The 15,009-nt window shown below is 43.9% G+C and overlaps 2 protein-coding genes across 6 annotated transcripts in view; one reads left to right on the top strand and one right to left on the bottom strand.

Moving 5' to 3' along the window:
* The window catches only part of RYR3 (ryanodine receptor 3), a 563,010-nt gene extending 555,711 nt beyond the window's left edge, over positions 1-7,299 (top strand). For both annotated transcript variants that reach the window (XM_064374821.1, XM_064374822.1), the window contains exons 99-103: positions 1,053-1,209; positions 2,035-2,099; positions 2,442-2,542; positions 5,418-5,469; positions 6,330-7,299. In XM_064374821.1, the coding sequence (XP_064230891.1) occupies positions 1,053-1,209; positions 2,035-2,099; positions 2,442-2,542; positions 5,418-5,469; positions 6,330-6,425 (471 nt within the window). In that variant the 3' untranslated portion in view covers positions 6,426-7,299. The remainder of the gene's footprint in view (positions 1-1,052; positions 1,210-2,034; positions 2,100-2,441; positions 2,543-5,417; positions 5,470-6,329) is intronic.
* Positions 1-15,009, bottom strand: part of AVEN (apoptosis and caspase activation inhibitor) — a 179,328-nt gene that overhangs the window by 2,173 nt on the left and 162,146 nt on the right. The window contains exons 4-9 of one of the 4 annotated variants that reach the window (XR_010342037.1): positions 12,375-12,470; positions 8,650-8,998; positions 7,734-7,899; positions 7,291-7,355; positions 6,289-6,499; positions 5,961-6,176 (exon numbers count right to left, since the gene is read on the bottom strand). Coding sequence is in view for 1 of the 4 variants with exons in the window: in XM_064374823.1 (XP_064230893.1) it covers positions 7,784-7,899; positions 8,650-8,998; positions 12,375-12,470 (561 nt within the window). In the remaining 3 variants the exon portion in view is untranslated. Of the gene's footprint in view, positions 1-5,960; positions 6,177-6,288; positions 7,356-7,409; positions 7,900-8,649; positions 8,999-12,374; positions 12,471-15,009 lie in introns of those variants that run through there. The other 3 variants (XR_010342035.1, XR_010342036.1, XM_064374823.1) reach the window with 3 other exon arrangements.

The raw sequence follows: 15,009 nt of genomic DNA, 5'->3' as shown, positions 1-15,009 counted from the left end.
GCTGTCTCTGAGAGCAGAGTGGAAAGTCCCACGAACCAGGATTGAGCACTTGATTTATTTCAGCAAGCCAGTCAGGGATTCTTTCAGGACAGCCACCTGGCTGAAGAACATGAGAGCAGCAGGATCAGGTTTGGAAGTGGGGGGAGGGGGGTCCTGTCAGGCCAGACCCTCATGAGGAGAAAGGCACTGCCCAGAGTGAGCCAACTTGGCTGCAGCAGCATCTCCAGTTTATTTTGACCAGATTTCAGAAAAAGAACATGTGTCTCAGGGACAGTGAACTGCCCAGTCTGTGAGCATCTTCATAAAAGAGGTAACACTTCTTGACTAAAAACTCTTTCTTGGGCCAAGCACCACCATCATGAGACAGCAACGTTAGTCCATAGAGACTAGAATGACCAGCATGTCTTCAGGCTGCCCCTGGCTTTTGATTTTCCAGGTATAAGACAGTCTTTTCTCTGTGAGTCTAACCCATCCCATCAGGTGGAGAGACAGAGGGTGCACTGCTCCGTGAGCCCATGCCCACGTGCCTACATTGGCTCAAACATGCTGAATGGGAGGAGCGGAAAGTTCCATTATCTTTTATCTTCCTGCTGCAGGAATCCCTGCCCTAGCAGGTGTAAGGGGAATGCAGATGAAGAAGAGGGGGCCTTTTTGCAGTTTGTAGCCTGAAAGCCAGGCTAACACTCTTAAATGAGGAAAAATTAGTATCTGTCCTAGGCCATACTCACCAAGGCTTAAAGATCTTTTAACTTGTATACACCTTAAATGAATTCTGTTGTATCAAATAGTTAAAACCTTTTTTAAATGGGCCTAAAAATATCTTTTAAAAGCCTAAATATAAAAACAGTCTTTCCATCTTTGTAGATAACCAGACTCTCCAGAGAGTGTAGTGGACAGCAGCTAGCAGCATGAATACTGGTACCTCTGCGGAGTTCCCCTTTCCTGGCGCAGGGCTGCCACACTGACTGAATCATATGAATGATCTGAGCACCTTGCTAAAAACAAACAGAACTGTGACTTTTGCCTAAATTTCCATTGTTTTTCTTCTCTAGTGTTACCTTTTCCACATGTACGTGGGAGTGAGAGCAGGAGGTGGCATTGGCGATGAAATTGAAGACCCTGCTGGTGATCCTTACGAAATGTATCGCATTGTCTTTGACATTACCTTTTTCTTCTTTGTCATTGTCATCTTGCTCGCCATCATTCAAGGTATGATTGCCAATTCTGTTAAGTAGGAGCTGGGTTTCATCTAGGTTTTTTTGCTTGCTTTCATCTATGACTTAATTGGTTTATGAAGAAGAGTGTGAATTCATTTACTTGTTAATTTAGAATCTACCATGCCTAAGGCTGGTACATACATAAAGCCAAAGATACATCTAGGCACAGTTATAAGAAACTTAATCCATACAGAGAAACTCCTCCTTTCTGTTCCTCTACTCTGAATTATTTCCTCCTTACTTCTGCTTCTAGGATGTCTCCTATGGCTAGTCTGGTCCTCTTCATTCTCCTCCCAGGCAGGAAAGGAGCAGAGAGCTGGACAGTGCAAGGGAGGGGAGGGAAAGAATGACATTTTAGTCAATAGCTTGTCAAGACTGGAGAAAGATGAGGATGAATTTAGCCTGAGTCATGCTGAGTGGAGGAACCTGTAAGACAGGCAGGTGTTGAGGGCCAGGAAGCCAAGGAACTGAGGGGGAACCATGATCCACCTCAATATCAGAGGGGCTAGGAGAACAGGGAGAGCCCATCACACGGATGTACCCAATAGCTAAGCAAAATAGAAGACTAACCTGGGAGAAGCGGGAAGGAAAGAGTTTCAGGGAGGAGCCAGTAGTTAACAGCACGGCCTAGTGAGGAGGAACAATGAGAAACAGCCAGGATGTAACACTTAGAAACATGAGGAGTATTTTTCTCATTTTGCTTTGAGTAGGTCAGCTTTGACAATTCCTTTTTTTAACAGAATAAAGTGGCTTCTTCCACTCTCTCTACCCCTGAACCACTACACAGATTGCTTTGTCTTTGTATTTAAAATTCCAGGTCTTATTATTGATGCTTTTGGAGAGCTGAGAGACCAGCAGGAACAAGTGCGAGAAGACATGGAGGTAATGTTCCTCTAACTACTAGTCCCAGCTCTATTTTAATATCCTCACAAGCAAATGGATTGTTTAAACAATAGGTTTTACTGTTACTTAGGGCCAATCCTAAGCAAGACCACAGGAGCAGCCACCCTGCTACCTCCTTTACTGTCCCATAATCGGATCAGCTCCCAGCTAATCAGGAGCTAAGTGTGTGGTACTACTGAGTAAATAACTAATACCCGAAAGCAAGAGAGAGAGAAAGAGATTTTTCATTGTCTCTCAATTCAATAGAATCATGACCGTCTCTTCTCCTGCCTATATTATTATGCCTACAAATGCCTTTTGTGCCTCCGTTATTTTTCTTAGACTAAATGTTTCATCTGTGGGATTGGCAATGACTACTTTGACACGACCCCGCATGGTTTTGAAACACATACATTACAAGAGCACAACTTGGCCAACTACTTGTGAGTATTCTTGGTTAACAGAAGCGATGGGAGTTGTAGTGTAAAAAAAGCCAATTATGTCATACAGTTCAGTCTCTGCTGGAAAAAGTTACCAGAAAGGAACTTCCAGGAGTCCCCTGAGCCTGTACCTCTGTCCATAGACTCTGCCTCCCCCATGTGTGATAGACGTGTGTTGTGGGCAATTCCTGCTCCTAGCAAAGGCCAGCTCCTCGACACACCCCTCCAGGATTTCTCTTTCTCTGCTGAACTTCTCTCACGCTATAAATATGCTTTTTTCTAACCCTAAACAAAGAAAAACCCGTGCCCTCCTCATTTTTACTTCCAGCTATTGCCCTACTTCTTTTGCCTTTCAGCACAACTGAAAGCTGTCCATGCTCACTCACTGTTCAATTTCTCTCTTCCCATTCGCCTGCGACCCTCCTACTGGCAGGCTTTCCTCCCCACATCATAAGATTTGGTCTTGTCAAAAGAGGCCTGTAACCTGCATGTTGCTAAATTCTGTGGTCAGTTTTCAGGCCTCATCATGTCTGTCCTTTCTCATTAATAGTGAAGCCCTGGCCAGGCCCAGTGGCTCACACCTGTAATCCCAGCACTTTGGGAGGCCAAGGTGAGTGGATCACGAGGTCAGGAGATCAAGGCCATCTGGCCAACATGGTGAAACCTGTCTTTAGTAAAATACAAAAAATTAGCCAGGTGTGGAGGCAAACACCTGTAGTCCCAGTTCCTTGGGAGGCTGAGGCACGAGCATTGCTTGAACCCTGGAAGCAGAGGTTGCAGTGAGCTGAGATTGCGCCACTGCACTCCAGCCTGAGCAAAAGAGTGAGATTCCGTCTCAGAAAAAAAACAGCGAAGCTCCATGACCTGGGATATTTTGAGTTGAGGCATCCCTCTGTTTTCATACTGCTTTTTTTCTTTTTTTTTAAGCACACCACTAATTTAAAACCAGCTAATTTTTTATTTATTTTTGGTAAAGATGGGGTTTTGCCATGTTGCCCAGGCTGCTGACACACTACTGAGCCTAGCCCTCATCTTTCTTTAGGAGAGAGCATGCTCAGCTTTTGGAGAAGGCATTGTCAGAAGTGGCAAAGATATGTTTTTGCTAGGGTATAAGTAAGTTTCTTAAGTCAAAAACATGAGTTTTGTTTGTTTTTATTGAGACAGTCTGGCTCTATTGCCCAGGCTGCAGTGCAATGGTGCCACCTTGGCTCACTGTAGCCTCCACCTCCCAGATTCAAGTGATTCTCCTGCCTCAGCCTCCCGAGTAGCTGGGACTACAGGCACCTGCCACCATCCCAGGCTAATTTTTGTATTTTTAGTAGAGGCGGGGTTTTACGGTGTTAGCCAAGCTGATCTCAAACTCCTGACCTGAAATGATACACCTAGCCTCAAAAACTTGAGTTTTAAAAGGTAACTGTAGTGTGCCCTTCCTCATGTCATGAGTATTTATCATCATTAATTCCCATTAAGAGAATATACATCTTAATGGAGATGAATGAGCCCATGGCCACGTGTCAGTTCATGGATTACAGACCTGTGGAGGGATGCTGTCATTTGGGTTGGAACCCCTTCTGTGCCTTCCCCTGGCACTGTTATCCCAGTCTCTTTCCTGTCTCTATCCTCTCTAAGAGCAAGCTTGAGGGGAAAGAACCCAAATTATTTGCACCCATAATGGTGCTTCGTCAAGTAAATGTGCTGGGAAAGGAATGATATCCTAAGTCTCAAGTAGTATAAAGAGATTAACCCTGCTTTCTTTCTTTCTCAGTAAATGAGAAGGGGGAAGGCAATGAACATACTCAGAGCTACTACTGTGGGCCAGGACCTAAAGCTCTAACCACGTACCACCCTGATAGAACGCAAGATCTGGGGCTCAGACTCCCTACCCTCAGAAGGACATAATTGCTACTTTCTTTTATTACCAACCTCACAATCCTTTTCCTGAAGGGCATGAGCCTGGTTCCTTTGGAAAACTGTCTCTGAGATCATGTAATGTGAGCTGAGAGTTCAGCCCCTGCCCCCTGAGATACTTAGGTTTGAGTTTGTCTGTGACACTTAAGACATAGATCACAGAGCAAGTAAAACTACACTGGTGTTCCCCCAGCTATCTATGAAAACAAAACTATACTTCTGGAAGAATCTGAGCAACCCAATGAGACTGAATACTGTCTAACTTTTTTATGACAGTATTCTAGAGACACATACATAATTTCAATTCTCTATCTGTATGGGATGATAAATGCCCTGTAAAATATTCTATGGGAAGAATTTGGGCTACCATTTTACTGTTTTATTAGATTAGAATTTTGTTAATAATAAAATGGTGGCCAAAATGCTACCTTGCACGTGATCTCAGCTCAAGGTTTAGGGATAGCAAAAAGCATCTCTCCACACAAAGAGGCTAATTTCAAGATTCATGTGTGCTACTATTAGAAAATGACAGTTTGTGTTCCTGTGCCACACATCCCTGATATCTTTTTTTTGAGATGGAGTCTTGCTCTGTCGCCAGTCTGGAGGGCAGTGGCACAATCTTGGCTCACTGTAACCTCCACCTCCTGGGTTCAAGCGATTGTCCTGCCTCCTGAGTAGCTGGGTCTACAGGCATGTACCACCACGCCCTGCTAATTTTTGTATTTTTAGTAGTGACAGGGTTTCACCACGTTGGCCAGGAGGGTCTTGATCCGCTCACCTCAGCTTCCTAAAATGCTGCGATTACAGGTGTGAGCCACCACACACAGCCAACAATTCCCTGATTCTTAAAGTCACTGTAGACAGCATAGGACCAAACAGCCTTTTTGAGCCCTGATTACAGTTAATCCATGTGCATGTACTTACTTGGGTCTTGACCAGAGTATCTAATACTATCTTTTCCTTGTTCCAGGTTCTTTCTGATGTATTTGATTAATAAAGATGAAACAGAACACACGGGTCAGGTGAGAAAATGCCTTCAAGAGAATCATACACGCATGTTAGATCTCCCCTTTCTAAATCATGAGACTGAGTAGGGCAAAGGCTATCTGAAATAGACAGACGACCCCATTAAGCCCATGTATGCATTTTTCCATCACCTTTTTGTGACTTAACAAACGCTGACATTTTCTAAACGCTTATAGCTATTGCTTCAGACTAGAATAGCTGGAGGTGGGGAGAACATAACAGAGAAAAAGACAATGAGAAATGGAGTGGGTGGCTGTAACAAAGAGCAGGAAAGTCGGAGTACAACGGAGTGAGAGACAGCCTAAGAAAGATAACAACCTCGTGTGGGTGACACGGGAGCGTGGAGGTGTGCGTGTGAGACGATGTGTCAAATTTTGTAACTAAATGTAAAAAAGAAACGTAGTGGTAGAGAACAGGGGAGGAAAAAGTCAGTTACCAAATATTCAAACATCATTGGCTTTGTAGGGAAACTTCACAACTCACTCACTGAATGGGAGAGGTAGCTGGTTTCCAGATCTGGATTTAGCTAGCAGTAAACGTTCCCTCATGCATTCCTCCATCTTCCTCCAATGGCATGCAATCAGCTTACTGCCAAATCTTTAAGCATTTTGGTGGCAAACACTGATTGGGGCAAGGGGGGTTTTTCTCCTTCCCTGCCAGCAGAGCGTGTCAGGCAGACATGGCTTCTTGCTTCCCAAACACCCTGTGCTCGGAATAGAACAAGAATGAATGAGCAGGTTTGGCCTCATATAAATTTGCATCAGTCTTCCTAAAGGGAGCCACAAAGAGCAAAACCACACTGGGTTTTAGCTTACTGTGGTTTAAAAATAAGCACCCGTTGTTCACATTATTTCAGGAATCTTATGTCTGGAAGATGTACCAAGAAAGGTGTTGGGATTTCTTCCCAGCCGGTGACTGCTTTCGTAAACAATATGAAGATCAGCTTGGATAAATCTGAATGAAAGAAGTGCCACAATTCTGGACAGTCAACAACTTCCAATGAAATAAAGTCCTCCTGTTACAGATCTGCAACATATTTGAAATGTGACATTTTCTAAATGCCTCCCTTAAAAAAAAAACAACACTGTTTGTTTGCTAAAAATCTGTGCTATTTTGAAATTGATTTGGCTTTTTGTGTCTAATGGACATATATACACTGTGGGAACCTGTCAAAATGTTTAAGAAGGATGGCAAAGAATCAAATAATCTCTAGTCAAATGCCTTCAAGTTTTTCAGTTCTAAGGTATCTAGTTTGTTGGGATGGTAGCATTAAGGAAAGGGCTAGAGAAGTATTAAGTCTTGAATGTGTAATACCTGAAATTTTAAACACTTGAATGTCATACGATGGTATCAACTTCTGAACTACAAAAAATAATTTTAACTGAGTCGTCTAATTTTTCCCATGGTACTTGCTAGTGACTGTATCCAGAAAAGCTTTAAGCAGTTAAAGATAGAAAAAACCCGACACTTTGTCGACAGTGAAATCTCGATTAAGTGCCTTAAAACCTCTTTAGATATAGCTATGCAAGTTTTTTATGTTTGTGTTCCAGAAGGACAGTTCCATTCATTAGTGGTGATCTTCTGTCTATCTTTATGAAACTGCACTGGAAGGTTATTCATATCTTTTTTTTTAAGTAACAGCTGTCAACTGCTGTTATTAGAAGAAAAGTACTGTACTGAAAATTCAGAAAAAAAATCTCAACCTTATGCCAAAATTGAGTAATGCTTAATGGTCCCTTGTAAGTAGTGGAGCTGCTATGTTTAGGTGAATCTCCTCAAATAAAACGAAGTGCCCACTGCAATAAAGTAATACATACCAATCCATGGTTTGGCCTCTTGGAATGCATCTCTTCTGGCTGATTCTACAACCACTCCGTGACTGCTGGGGAAGGGGACATGAGACAAATTGCCCAGAGCCCCACACAAGAACGAAAAATCGGACAGACCAGCATTTGTTTATTTTGACCAAATGCATGCCTTGTTTGCATCTATTCTCTTAATCAGCAGCAGCACCTGCTATGCTGTAAACACTGCAAAGGCGGCAGCTAGAAACAAGGGCCACAGTATGCCCTGTCCTTGAGGAAATCTATTATTAGATTACTAAGCCAGAAAAACAAATGCAACAAGCTGCTTCAAGGTATTCTTTCAGATGTCACACACAGAGGTAGGCATTGCATTTGCTGCTGTGAGCATAATGGAACACACTAGCTTGGGGCATGCTTGTAAACTGGCCGTTCCTGAAGGACAGCCTTATGCCCACCTGCCCTTAGAAGGCAACCAAGATTTGCTTCAGGCACTTTTTCCCCCCTTTTAGGAAATCATGCTGTCCAACCAGTCTTCCAGCTCTTCCTCGGTAACATTTTTGGATGTTCTTGGTTGGTCAGGTTCCATGTTCTTTTCTTCAGTCACAGATGGTTCTGTACAAACTGGGGAAATAAAAGCAATGTTAACGCCCTCAGATGAGTCCTACAATTGAGGGTTAAAGCTTCCCTCGGGTTTGTTCCCAGATATAATTCAACCCTAATTATTACTTTCCTTACAACAAGGGGAAACATTCTCATTATTGTTACTCCCTAAGATGATACAGCAATATCAGCTTGCTAGTTTTTTTTGTTTGTTTGTTTCTTTGTTAAGACCAACAGCTCAGTTTTATTTTTACTATTATTGCAGCAGTCCTTGAAAATTAAAGGATCTCAAATGCAATAGATGGATGTGGCAATCTCCTTGGGCCCCTCTACATGAACTAGGCCACCATCTCACAGGACATGCACAAATTAGAATGTGTTGTTGTTCTGTCAAAAAATAAGATTGAAATAGCAAGAAAAAAGTGAAGAGTTGGCCTGTCAGACAGTCGATTAAAAGGTCCACTGCTGAAAAGCTGAAGGCTACAGGTATCCTAATGCCTTTTCATAGCAGAAGTTCCATTTGCAGCCCCAGGTTTCTACTGCAATTGGGCAGGTAGCAGCTTTGGAAGCTCGGTGTGTCGAGTGAGAGAAGGTTGTCAGAAAGGTCAGCTCAGGGGGAAGCAGGGATCTGAGCACAGAAATAGCTGTCAGTGGACGGCACCAGATCAATGTCAGACACCGAGACAGATGTGTAAGGATGTGATGCAGGTGGGGCTGTTCTCGGAAAAACACCAGAATCAAGATGGATGGGGAATAAAATGAAAGCCGTACCTTCCTCTTCCTGGACCACCTCCCCATCTTTCTTGGATTTCAGGTCCTGAGATGTCTGATCCAGTAAGGTGTTATCTCCCTCTTTTATAGGTGCATCTAAGTTAAGCAACAGATCTAGTTCTTCTTCCAAATGGTCTCCTGCTGACTGCAGTGGGGACGTGGGTTTCTGAGAATTGTCTGAAGGACCTGGTCTTGGGTTGTCTTTGCCCAGCAACACAGGGCAGCCAGCAGCGGCAGATTTCAGCTCCCTTCCTCCAGGCCCCAAGGGCCACTTCAACTGCATCCCTAATCCCTTGCCATCATCAGTCCTCTTTGGTTTCACCTGAGGAAGCTCTGAAGGAACTGTGGTCTGAAAGAGAAGCATAAAAACTGAGTTAAAAATGTGAGTCTTGCCATATTGGCTTAAGTAAACACAGAGGAGGCTAAAAGAAGCCATCACACTTTGTGACAAAGGAAACTCACTTCAGATAGTTCACAAAGTGGTTCCTTTTCAGGCCCTGGTTGGCACCCTTCCTAACATCTGGTGTAAATGTGGGAGACCTCACTGAAACATGCCAGCACTGTGCCTCCCACTCTCCCCACCTCGGCCATGTGCTAACTAGCTCTGACTTGGAATGAAAAGATCTATGTCTTCCTAGCCCTGGCCTGAGAACTTCCACTACCAGAGGTCTATTTGGCTGTAAACTTAAATCTGTAATCAGACATGAACATCTGTAAAAAGTCACCAAGAAGTAATTAGCAAATCACATCTGTTCATTGTATTTATGTGCACTAATATAAAGGTGCAGGAACAAATTCACCAAGAACGGTCTCTTAGCAACATCAAGTAGAAAATGCCAGACAAAAAAGAAAACTACTATCTGATTATTTTTGTAAGAAGTTCAAAAACAGGCAAACTACAATATTAGAAGTCAGGTGACTGATCACCTTTTAGGGAAGAGAGTGACTTGGAGTATGTATGAATGGTAGTTTCTGGGTGCTGACAATATTCTAAGTCTTTTTTTTTTTCTTTTGAGACAGTTTCACTCTTGTTGCCCAGGCTGGAGTGCAATGGCACAATCTTGGATCACAGCAACCTCCACCTCCCAGGTTCAAGTGATTATCCTGCCTCAGCCTCCCGAGTAGCTGGGATTTACAGGCATGAGCCACCATGCCTGGCTAATTTTGTATTTTTAGTAAAGAAGGGGTTTCTCCACATTGGTCAGACTAGTCTCGAACTCCCGACCTCAGGTGATCTGCCTGCCTCGGCCTCCCAAAGTGCTGGGATTACAGGTGTGAGCCACTGTACCCAGCCTATTCTAAGTCTTTACCCGGATACTCATTCAATGGTTATACTTAAATGTGCACTTTTCTGAATCTATGTCATACTTTAATAAAAGTTAAAAACTCCCCCACTGATTGTAATATAAGGTTACAATCTAAGGCTGAGAATCAATGCTCTCAAGGGAAGGCTCCAGGGACTAGCAAGGCCTCATAGTGGGCAGGTTCAGAAGTTCAGCCTCTACTGGGGGTCCTGACCTGAGCAGGCATGTAAGACAGTATGGCTTTATATACAAAATAGGAATAAATATCCAGCATAGTCAGTTGTACAGGGCAAAGCTGGGACATTGTCCTCTGGGACACCGTCCTCTATTCTAATCCTAAAGTCATTTAATTGGTCTGGAGTAGGTGTCTGGCCTTGTTCTTGTTTGTTTTTAATTCCCCAAGTAATTCGAATGTGCTAACAAGGTAGAGAATACTGCTCTACAGCATGGGTGGGGGAGCAGTTTTTTTAGGTTATTTAGCCAGGATTTTAAAGTCACATAATTATTTTATACCTTTACTCCAGCGCCTGCCAGTGACATTACATCCTTCACTGTCAAACGCTCACAACCACCTCCTCTCCGTCCTGAGTCCTGAAGCCTTTATCTCAGCATTTCCCTGGTGAGTTCTGCTAAACATTCCTCATCATGTGAGATCAAACCAAGCACTTCAGAACTTTGAACCTCACAGGACATCAACAGAAAAGCCACCAGTACTCTCCCAGACACCCCCAAAAGTTTCCAAAGAACCCCCAGGGCAATCTCCCATCAGAGGCAAATGCAATTCTTTCTAGTTCTCTACCCTGTCTCTAACTGTCCTCCACCCCTTACTCTGCCTGCTGCCCCAAATTTTAGACTAGTAAATGCAATGGAAACAGCAAATGGTGGGTAACCAATGCATTGCTACGCTCAAGCTTAGCATCACATTCAGCCACAGAAGGAATTTGATCATTTCGGTTGCTAGGATTCTATTTAAAATCAGTACTTACCAGGGTTTCATTTTTTTTTATTTGATCATGCCAGAATTAAATTTTGAAGCTCTTCATGGCATAGTCTTCGGGCCTCCCCCTCTCTTACTTCACCAATTATCACGTGTCATCCTGTTATCTCCTGATTTTCTTTTGGTTTTTTGTTGTTGTTGTTATTGTTGTTTTTAAACAAAGTCTCACTCTGTGGCCCAGGCTGAAGTACAATGGTGTGATCTCAGCTCACCGCAACTTCCACCTCCCGAGTTCAAGCGATTGTCCTACCTCAGCCTCCCAAGTAGCTGGGACTACAGGTGTACATCACCACATCCAACTAATTTTTGTATTTTTAGTAGAGACAGTGTTTCACCATGTTGGTCAGGCTGGTCTCGAACTCCTGACCTTGTGATCCGCCCTCCTCAGCCTCCCAAAGTGCTGAGATTATAGGCATGACCCACCACGCCTGGCCTCTGAATTTGCATTTCTAGCCCTTAATCTTGAACTGTAAAGTTCTACATCCAACTGACTATAATGTCGACTTGGTTATCTCAGAGGAACAAACTCATAATGTCTACACCTCACCCTTCCTGATACTATCTACCACTGAGTTGCACAATCTAGAAAGCCTTGAATTTTTTCTTGACCACTCTCTCCCCACTTCCAACATATGACCAAATCCTGTTAATCGTACCTCTGAAACACCTCTCAGTACAGCCCTCTTCTCTGCCATCTCCACCAGTACCACTCACCTGCTGTTGCACCTGTGCAACAGCCTGCACATGTGCCTCCGTCACCTGCTCTGCTCGTGTGTACCTGCGCAAGCAGACTTACCCCCACAATGCACTCCAATCCCAGTTTTCTCCACACGGCAGCAGCAGTAGCAGCATTGTCTGTGTTAATGCAGTTGATAGGGTCTTTCTCCTTTAAATTCCAGCTCCAAAGTCCTTATGTTTTAGATCTCAGCCCATCTACCACTGCCTCAGAAAAGCCATTCCTAACCACACCACACCAGAACCTGATTAACTCTCAGAGCACGCTGTACTTCATAGGATGTATTACAATTTGTATATGTTTGTGTGACTATTTGATTAATATCCTTCCCAACAGATTAAGTTCTGGGAAGGCAGGAGCACGTCTGTCTGCTCACCACTCTGTCCTTAGGGCTGAACACAGAGCGTGGTGCATAAATGTTTTCAGTACAATAGCCAGACTTTCTATTTCACATTTCACTCAATTCCACTACATTTGATCCTTTAAAATGTTTCAAATATAAAATGTAAAAAAGTAACTTCAAACACTTTTTGGATTCTCCTTTAAACTATAAAATTCCGCCTTGATATGAAACCCTCAGTTTTATAAAAGGAAGCTGAGACTGAGACATCCTGCTGAGGGAAGCTTCTCCCTTTTTTTCTTCTCCTGCCCTAATGCACCTGCTTCAAGAGGGCTTCGGAATTTTTACCTGGATCAGCTCAGCAGCAACATTGAGTCGGAGGGAGACAGGCAGCTCTTGAAGGGCTCGAACCAATAACTCACTATCCACATAAAATGCTGAATTCTATATATAAAAAGAAAAGAAAATGTCAGGTGATGATCAAGTATGACCTTTTGGAAATAAAAGAAGAAACTGTAAATAACCCACTGGAGATTTGGCTAGAAGTAAGTCACACCATACATCACACTTGATGTGTAATAGTTTCTGCATCTCCACATTATGATCAGTAAAACCAAAGCTACTACGCTGTCAGAGCAAGAACAGGGCCGTGATTACCCTCCTATCAAAACTGTCCAGGCCTGGCATGCTGCCTCACACCTGTAATTTCAGCACATTGGGAGGCTAAGGCGGGTGGATCATCTGTGGTTAGGAGACCAACCTGGCCAACATGGTAAAACCCCGTCTCTACTATAAATACAAAAAATTAACCGGGCATGGTAGCTGACACCTGAAATCCCAGCTACTCGGGAGGCTGAGGCAGGAGAATTGCTTGAACCCAGGAGGCAGAGGTTGTAGTGAGTCGAGACTGCACCACTGTACTCCAGCCTGGGCGACAAGAGTAAAACTCCCTATCAAAAAAAAAAGCTGTCCAGTAACCTGGAAACTGTAGAGGCTTTTGCAATGACTGACAAGCTGAAAGAAACACAAGTATTTAATGAAATCTAACCTGATCCCTTCCCTAAATTCAGACTGCTGGTCTCAAACAGAAGAGGAAAGGGCTATTTAGTCAGTAAGATGGGGCTGCCTGGTGTTGCGAAGGAGGCGGTGAAGTATGCAGAGAATGGAAACTTAGCCTCCCTAGCTAGTGGCACCCTGTGTAAGACCAACACTGAAAGCTTCCTTTTAACTCCTTTCCCATTCATAGAAGCAAAGTCACGTCAATGCACTGACCTCAAAAATTGACACTATGTGAGAAAACATTCCAGGTAATCTCATGGTCCCTAACAGCTCTTTCTAGGTGTCCCAGCACCCAAGAGAAGCAAAAAACTAAAATTTGGTCACAATGTCCTCACATACAGAGGCAAACACCACTAATCACCTAGTCAGCCAAGGACTGTCACAAGTCCAGCTAGGACCACGTCTTATCCTATAATCTCTGACTTCAAATGGAAGAAAATCCAGAGGTCACCTAGTTTAATCCCTACTCCAATGCAAGAATGTCTCCAGTCAATGAGTTTATAAGGACCAGAAATGGAGACACATTTCTGGTAGACTCAAACAGAGCCCTGCCACTAAATTCAGACCCCCCTTTCACCACAAATCCACACGACAGCAGTACATGGGGAACCAAAGAAATGACTTGGCTTGTCAACGGCCCATTTGAAATTGTCCAGAGATGATGAGCTCTTAGCAACAAACGTGACCACTTGCCCTGGAAAAAAGGAAGCTGCATCTTAAAAATATACTGTATTAGCCAGCATGGGGACTCATGCCTGTAATCCCAACACTTTGGGAGGCCGAGGTGAGAGGACTGCTTGAGCTAGAGTTTAAGACTAGCCTGGGTAACATAACGAGACCCTGTCTCTGCATATAAAAATAAAAAATTTAAACTAAAAAAATTATATATAGTGCATTTAAGAAACCAGATGGAAGATAACAAAGCCTTGTGGCCAAGTCTTTGTTCTCAAATTTGGAAAAATCCTCTCAGCCCACTAGAAAGTTGTGATACGGACTGCTTAATTCATGGGGGAAGTCCTCACAATACAAACTGGAAATCTCACCCCTTCCATAGCCAAGTGTCTGCAAAGTCATATTGTGTAAATAACCTTCTCTAAGTCTATAAAAGAAGGATAACTTGAGGTAGGGCATAGTGGCTCAAGCCTGTAATCCCAGTACTTTGGGGGGCCGAGGCAGGCATATCACAAGGTCAGGAGTTCAAGACCAGCCTGGCCAATATGGTGAAACCCTGTCTCTACTAAAAATACAAAAATCAGCCAGGCATGGTGGTGCATGCCAGGAGAAGGAGAAGGAGAAGGAGAAGGAGGAGGAGGAGGAGAAGGAGAAGGAGGAGAAGGAGGAGGAGGAGGAGGAGGAGGAGGAGGAGGAGGAGGAGGAGGAGGAGGAGGAGGAGGAGGAGGAGGAGGAGGAGGAGGAGGAGGAGGAGGGGGAGGAGGAGGGGGAGGAGGAGGGGGGGAGGGGGGGGAGGGGGGGAGGAGGGGGAGGGGGAGGGGGAGGGGGAGGAGAAAGAAAGAAGAAAGAAGAAAGAAGAAGGAAGAAGAAGAAGAACTTGACCTCTGCAATGCCTGGCAGATCAGTCCCAGGTCCTCTCTTAGCTCTCTGGATAAGGACCACTGAGATGGGCTGGGTCTGGCTAAAAGTGTCCCAACTTCCTCTGCTCTCTTTTGCATCATATGCAACATGACTGCAAGGCATATTATAAACAAGAAAAAGTTTATGAGACCAAACAAAGGCACAGAGAATGGCCTGGCTATGTTCATGAGCATTACTTTGAACAAATGAAGTTCATCTGTGTCCCCTATTGGAATGTCTTCTTCTTCCACATTTCTAATTCCCGCCCATCACCCAACACCCAGCTGACAGTACACTACCTCCAGAATGGCTTTGCACCTCCAATCACAGTGGTTTCCCCTCGTCTCCTTGC

The sequence above is a fragment of the Aotus nancymaae genome, unplaced genomic scaffold, assembly GCF_030222135.1.
Source record: "Aotus nancymaae isolate 86718 unplaced genomic scaffold, 86718_ANA_hifiasm-v0.15.2.pri h1tg000011l, whole genome shotgun sequence".
NCBI lineage: Eukaryota > Metazoa > Chordata > Mammalia > Primates > Aotidae > Aotus > Aotus nancymaae.
This window is presented reverse-complemented; position numbering and strand designations above follow the sequence as displayed.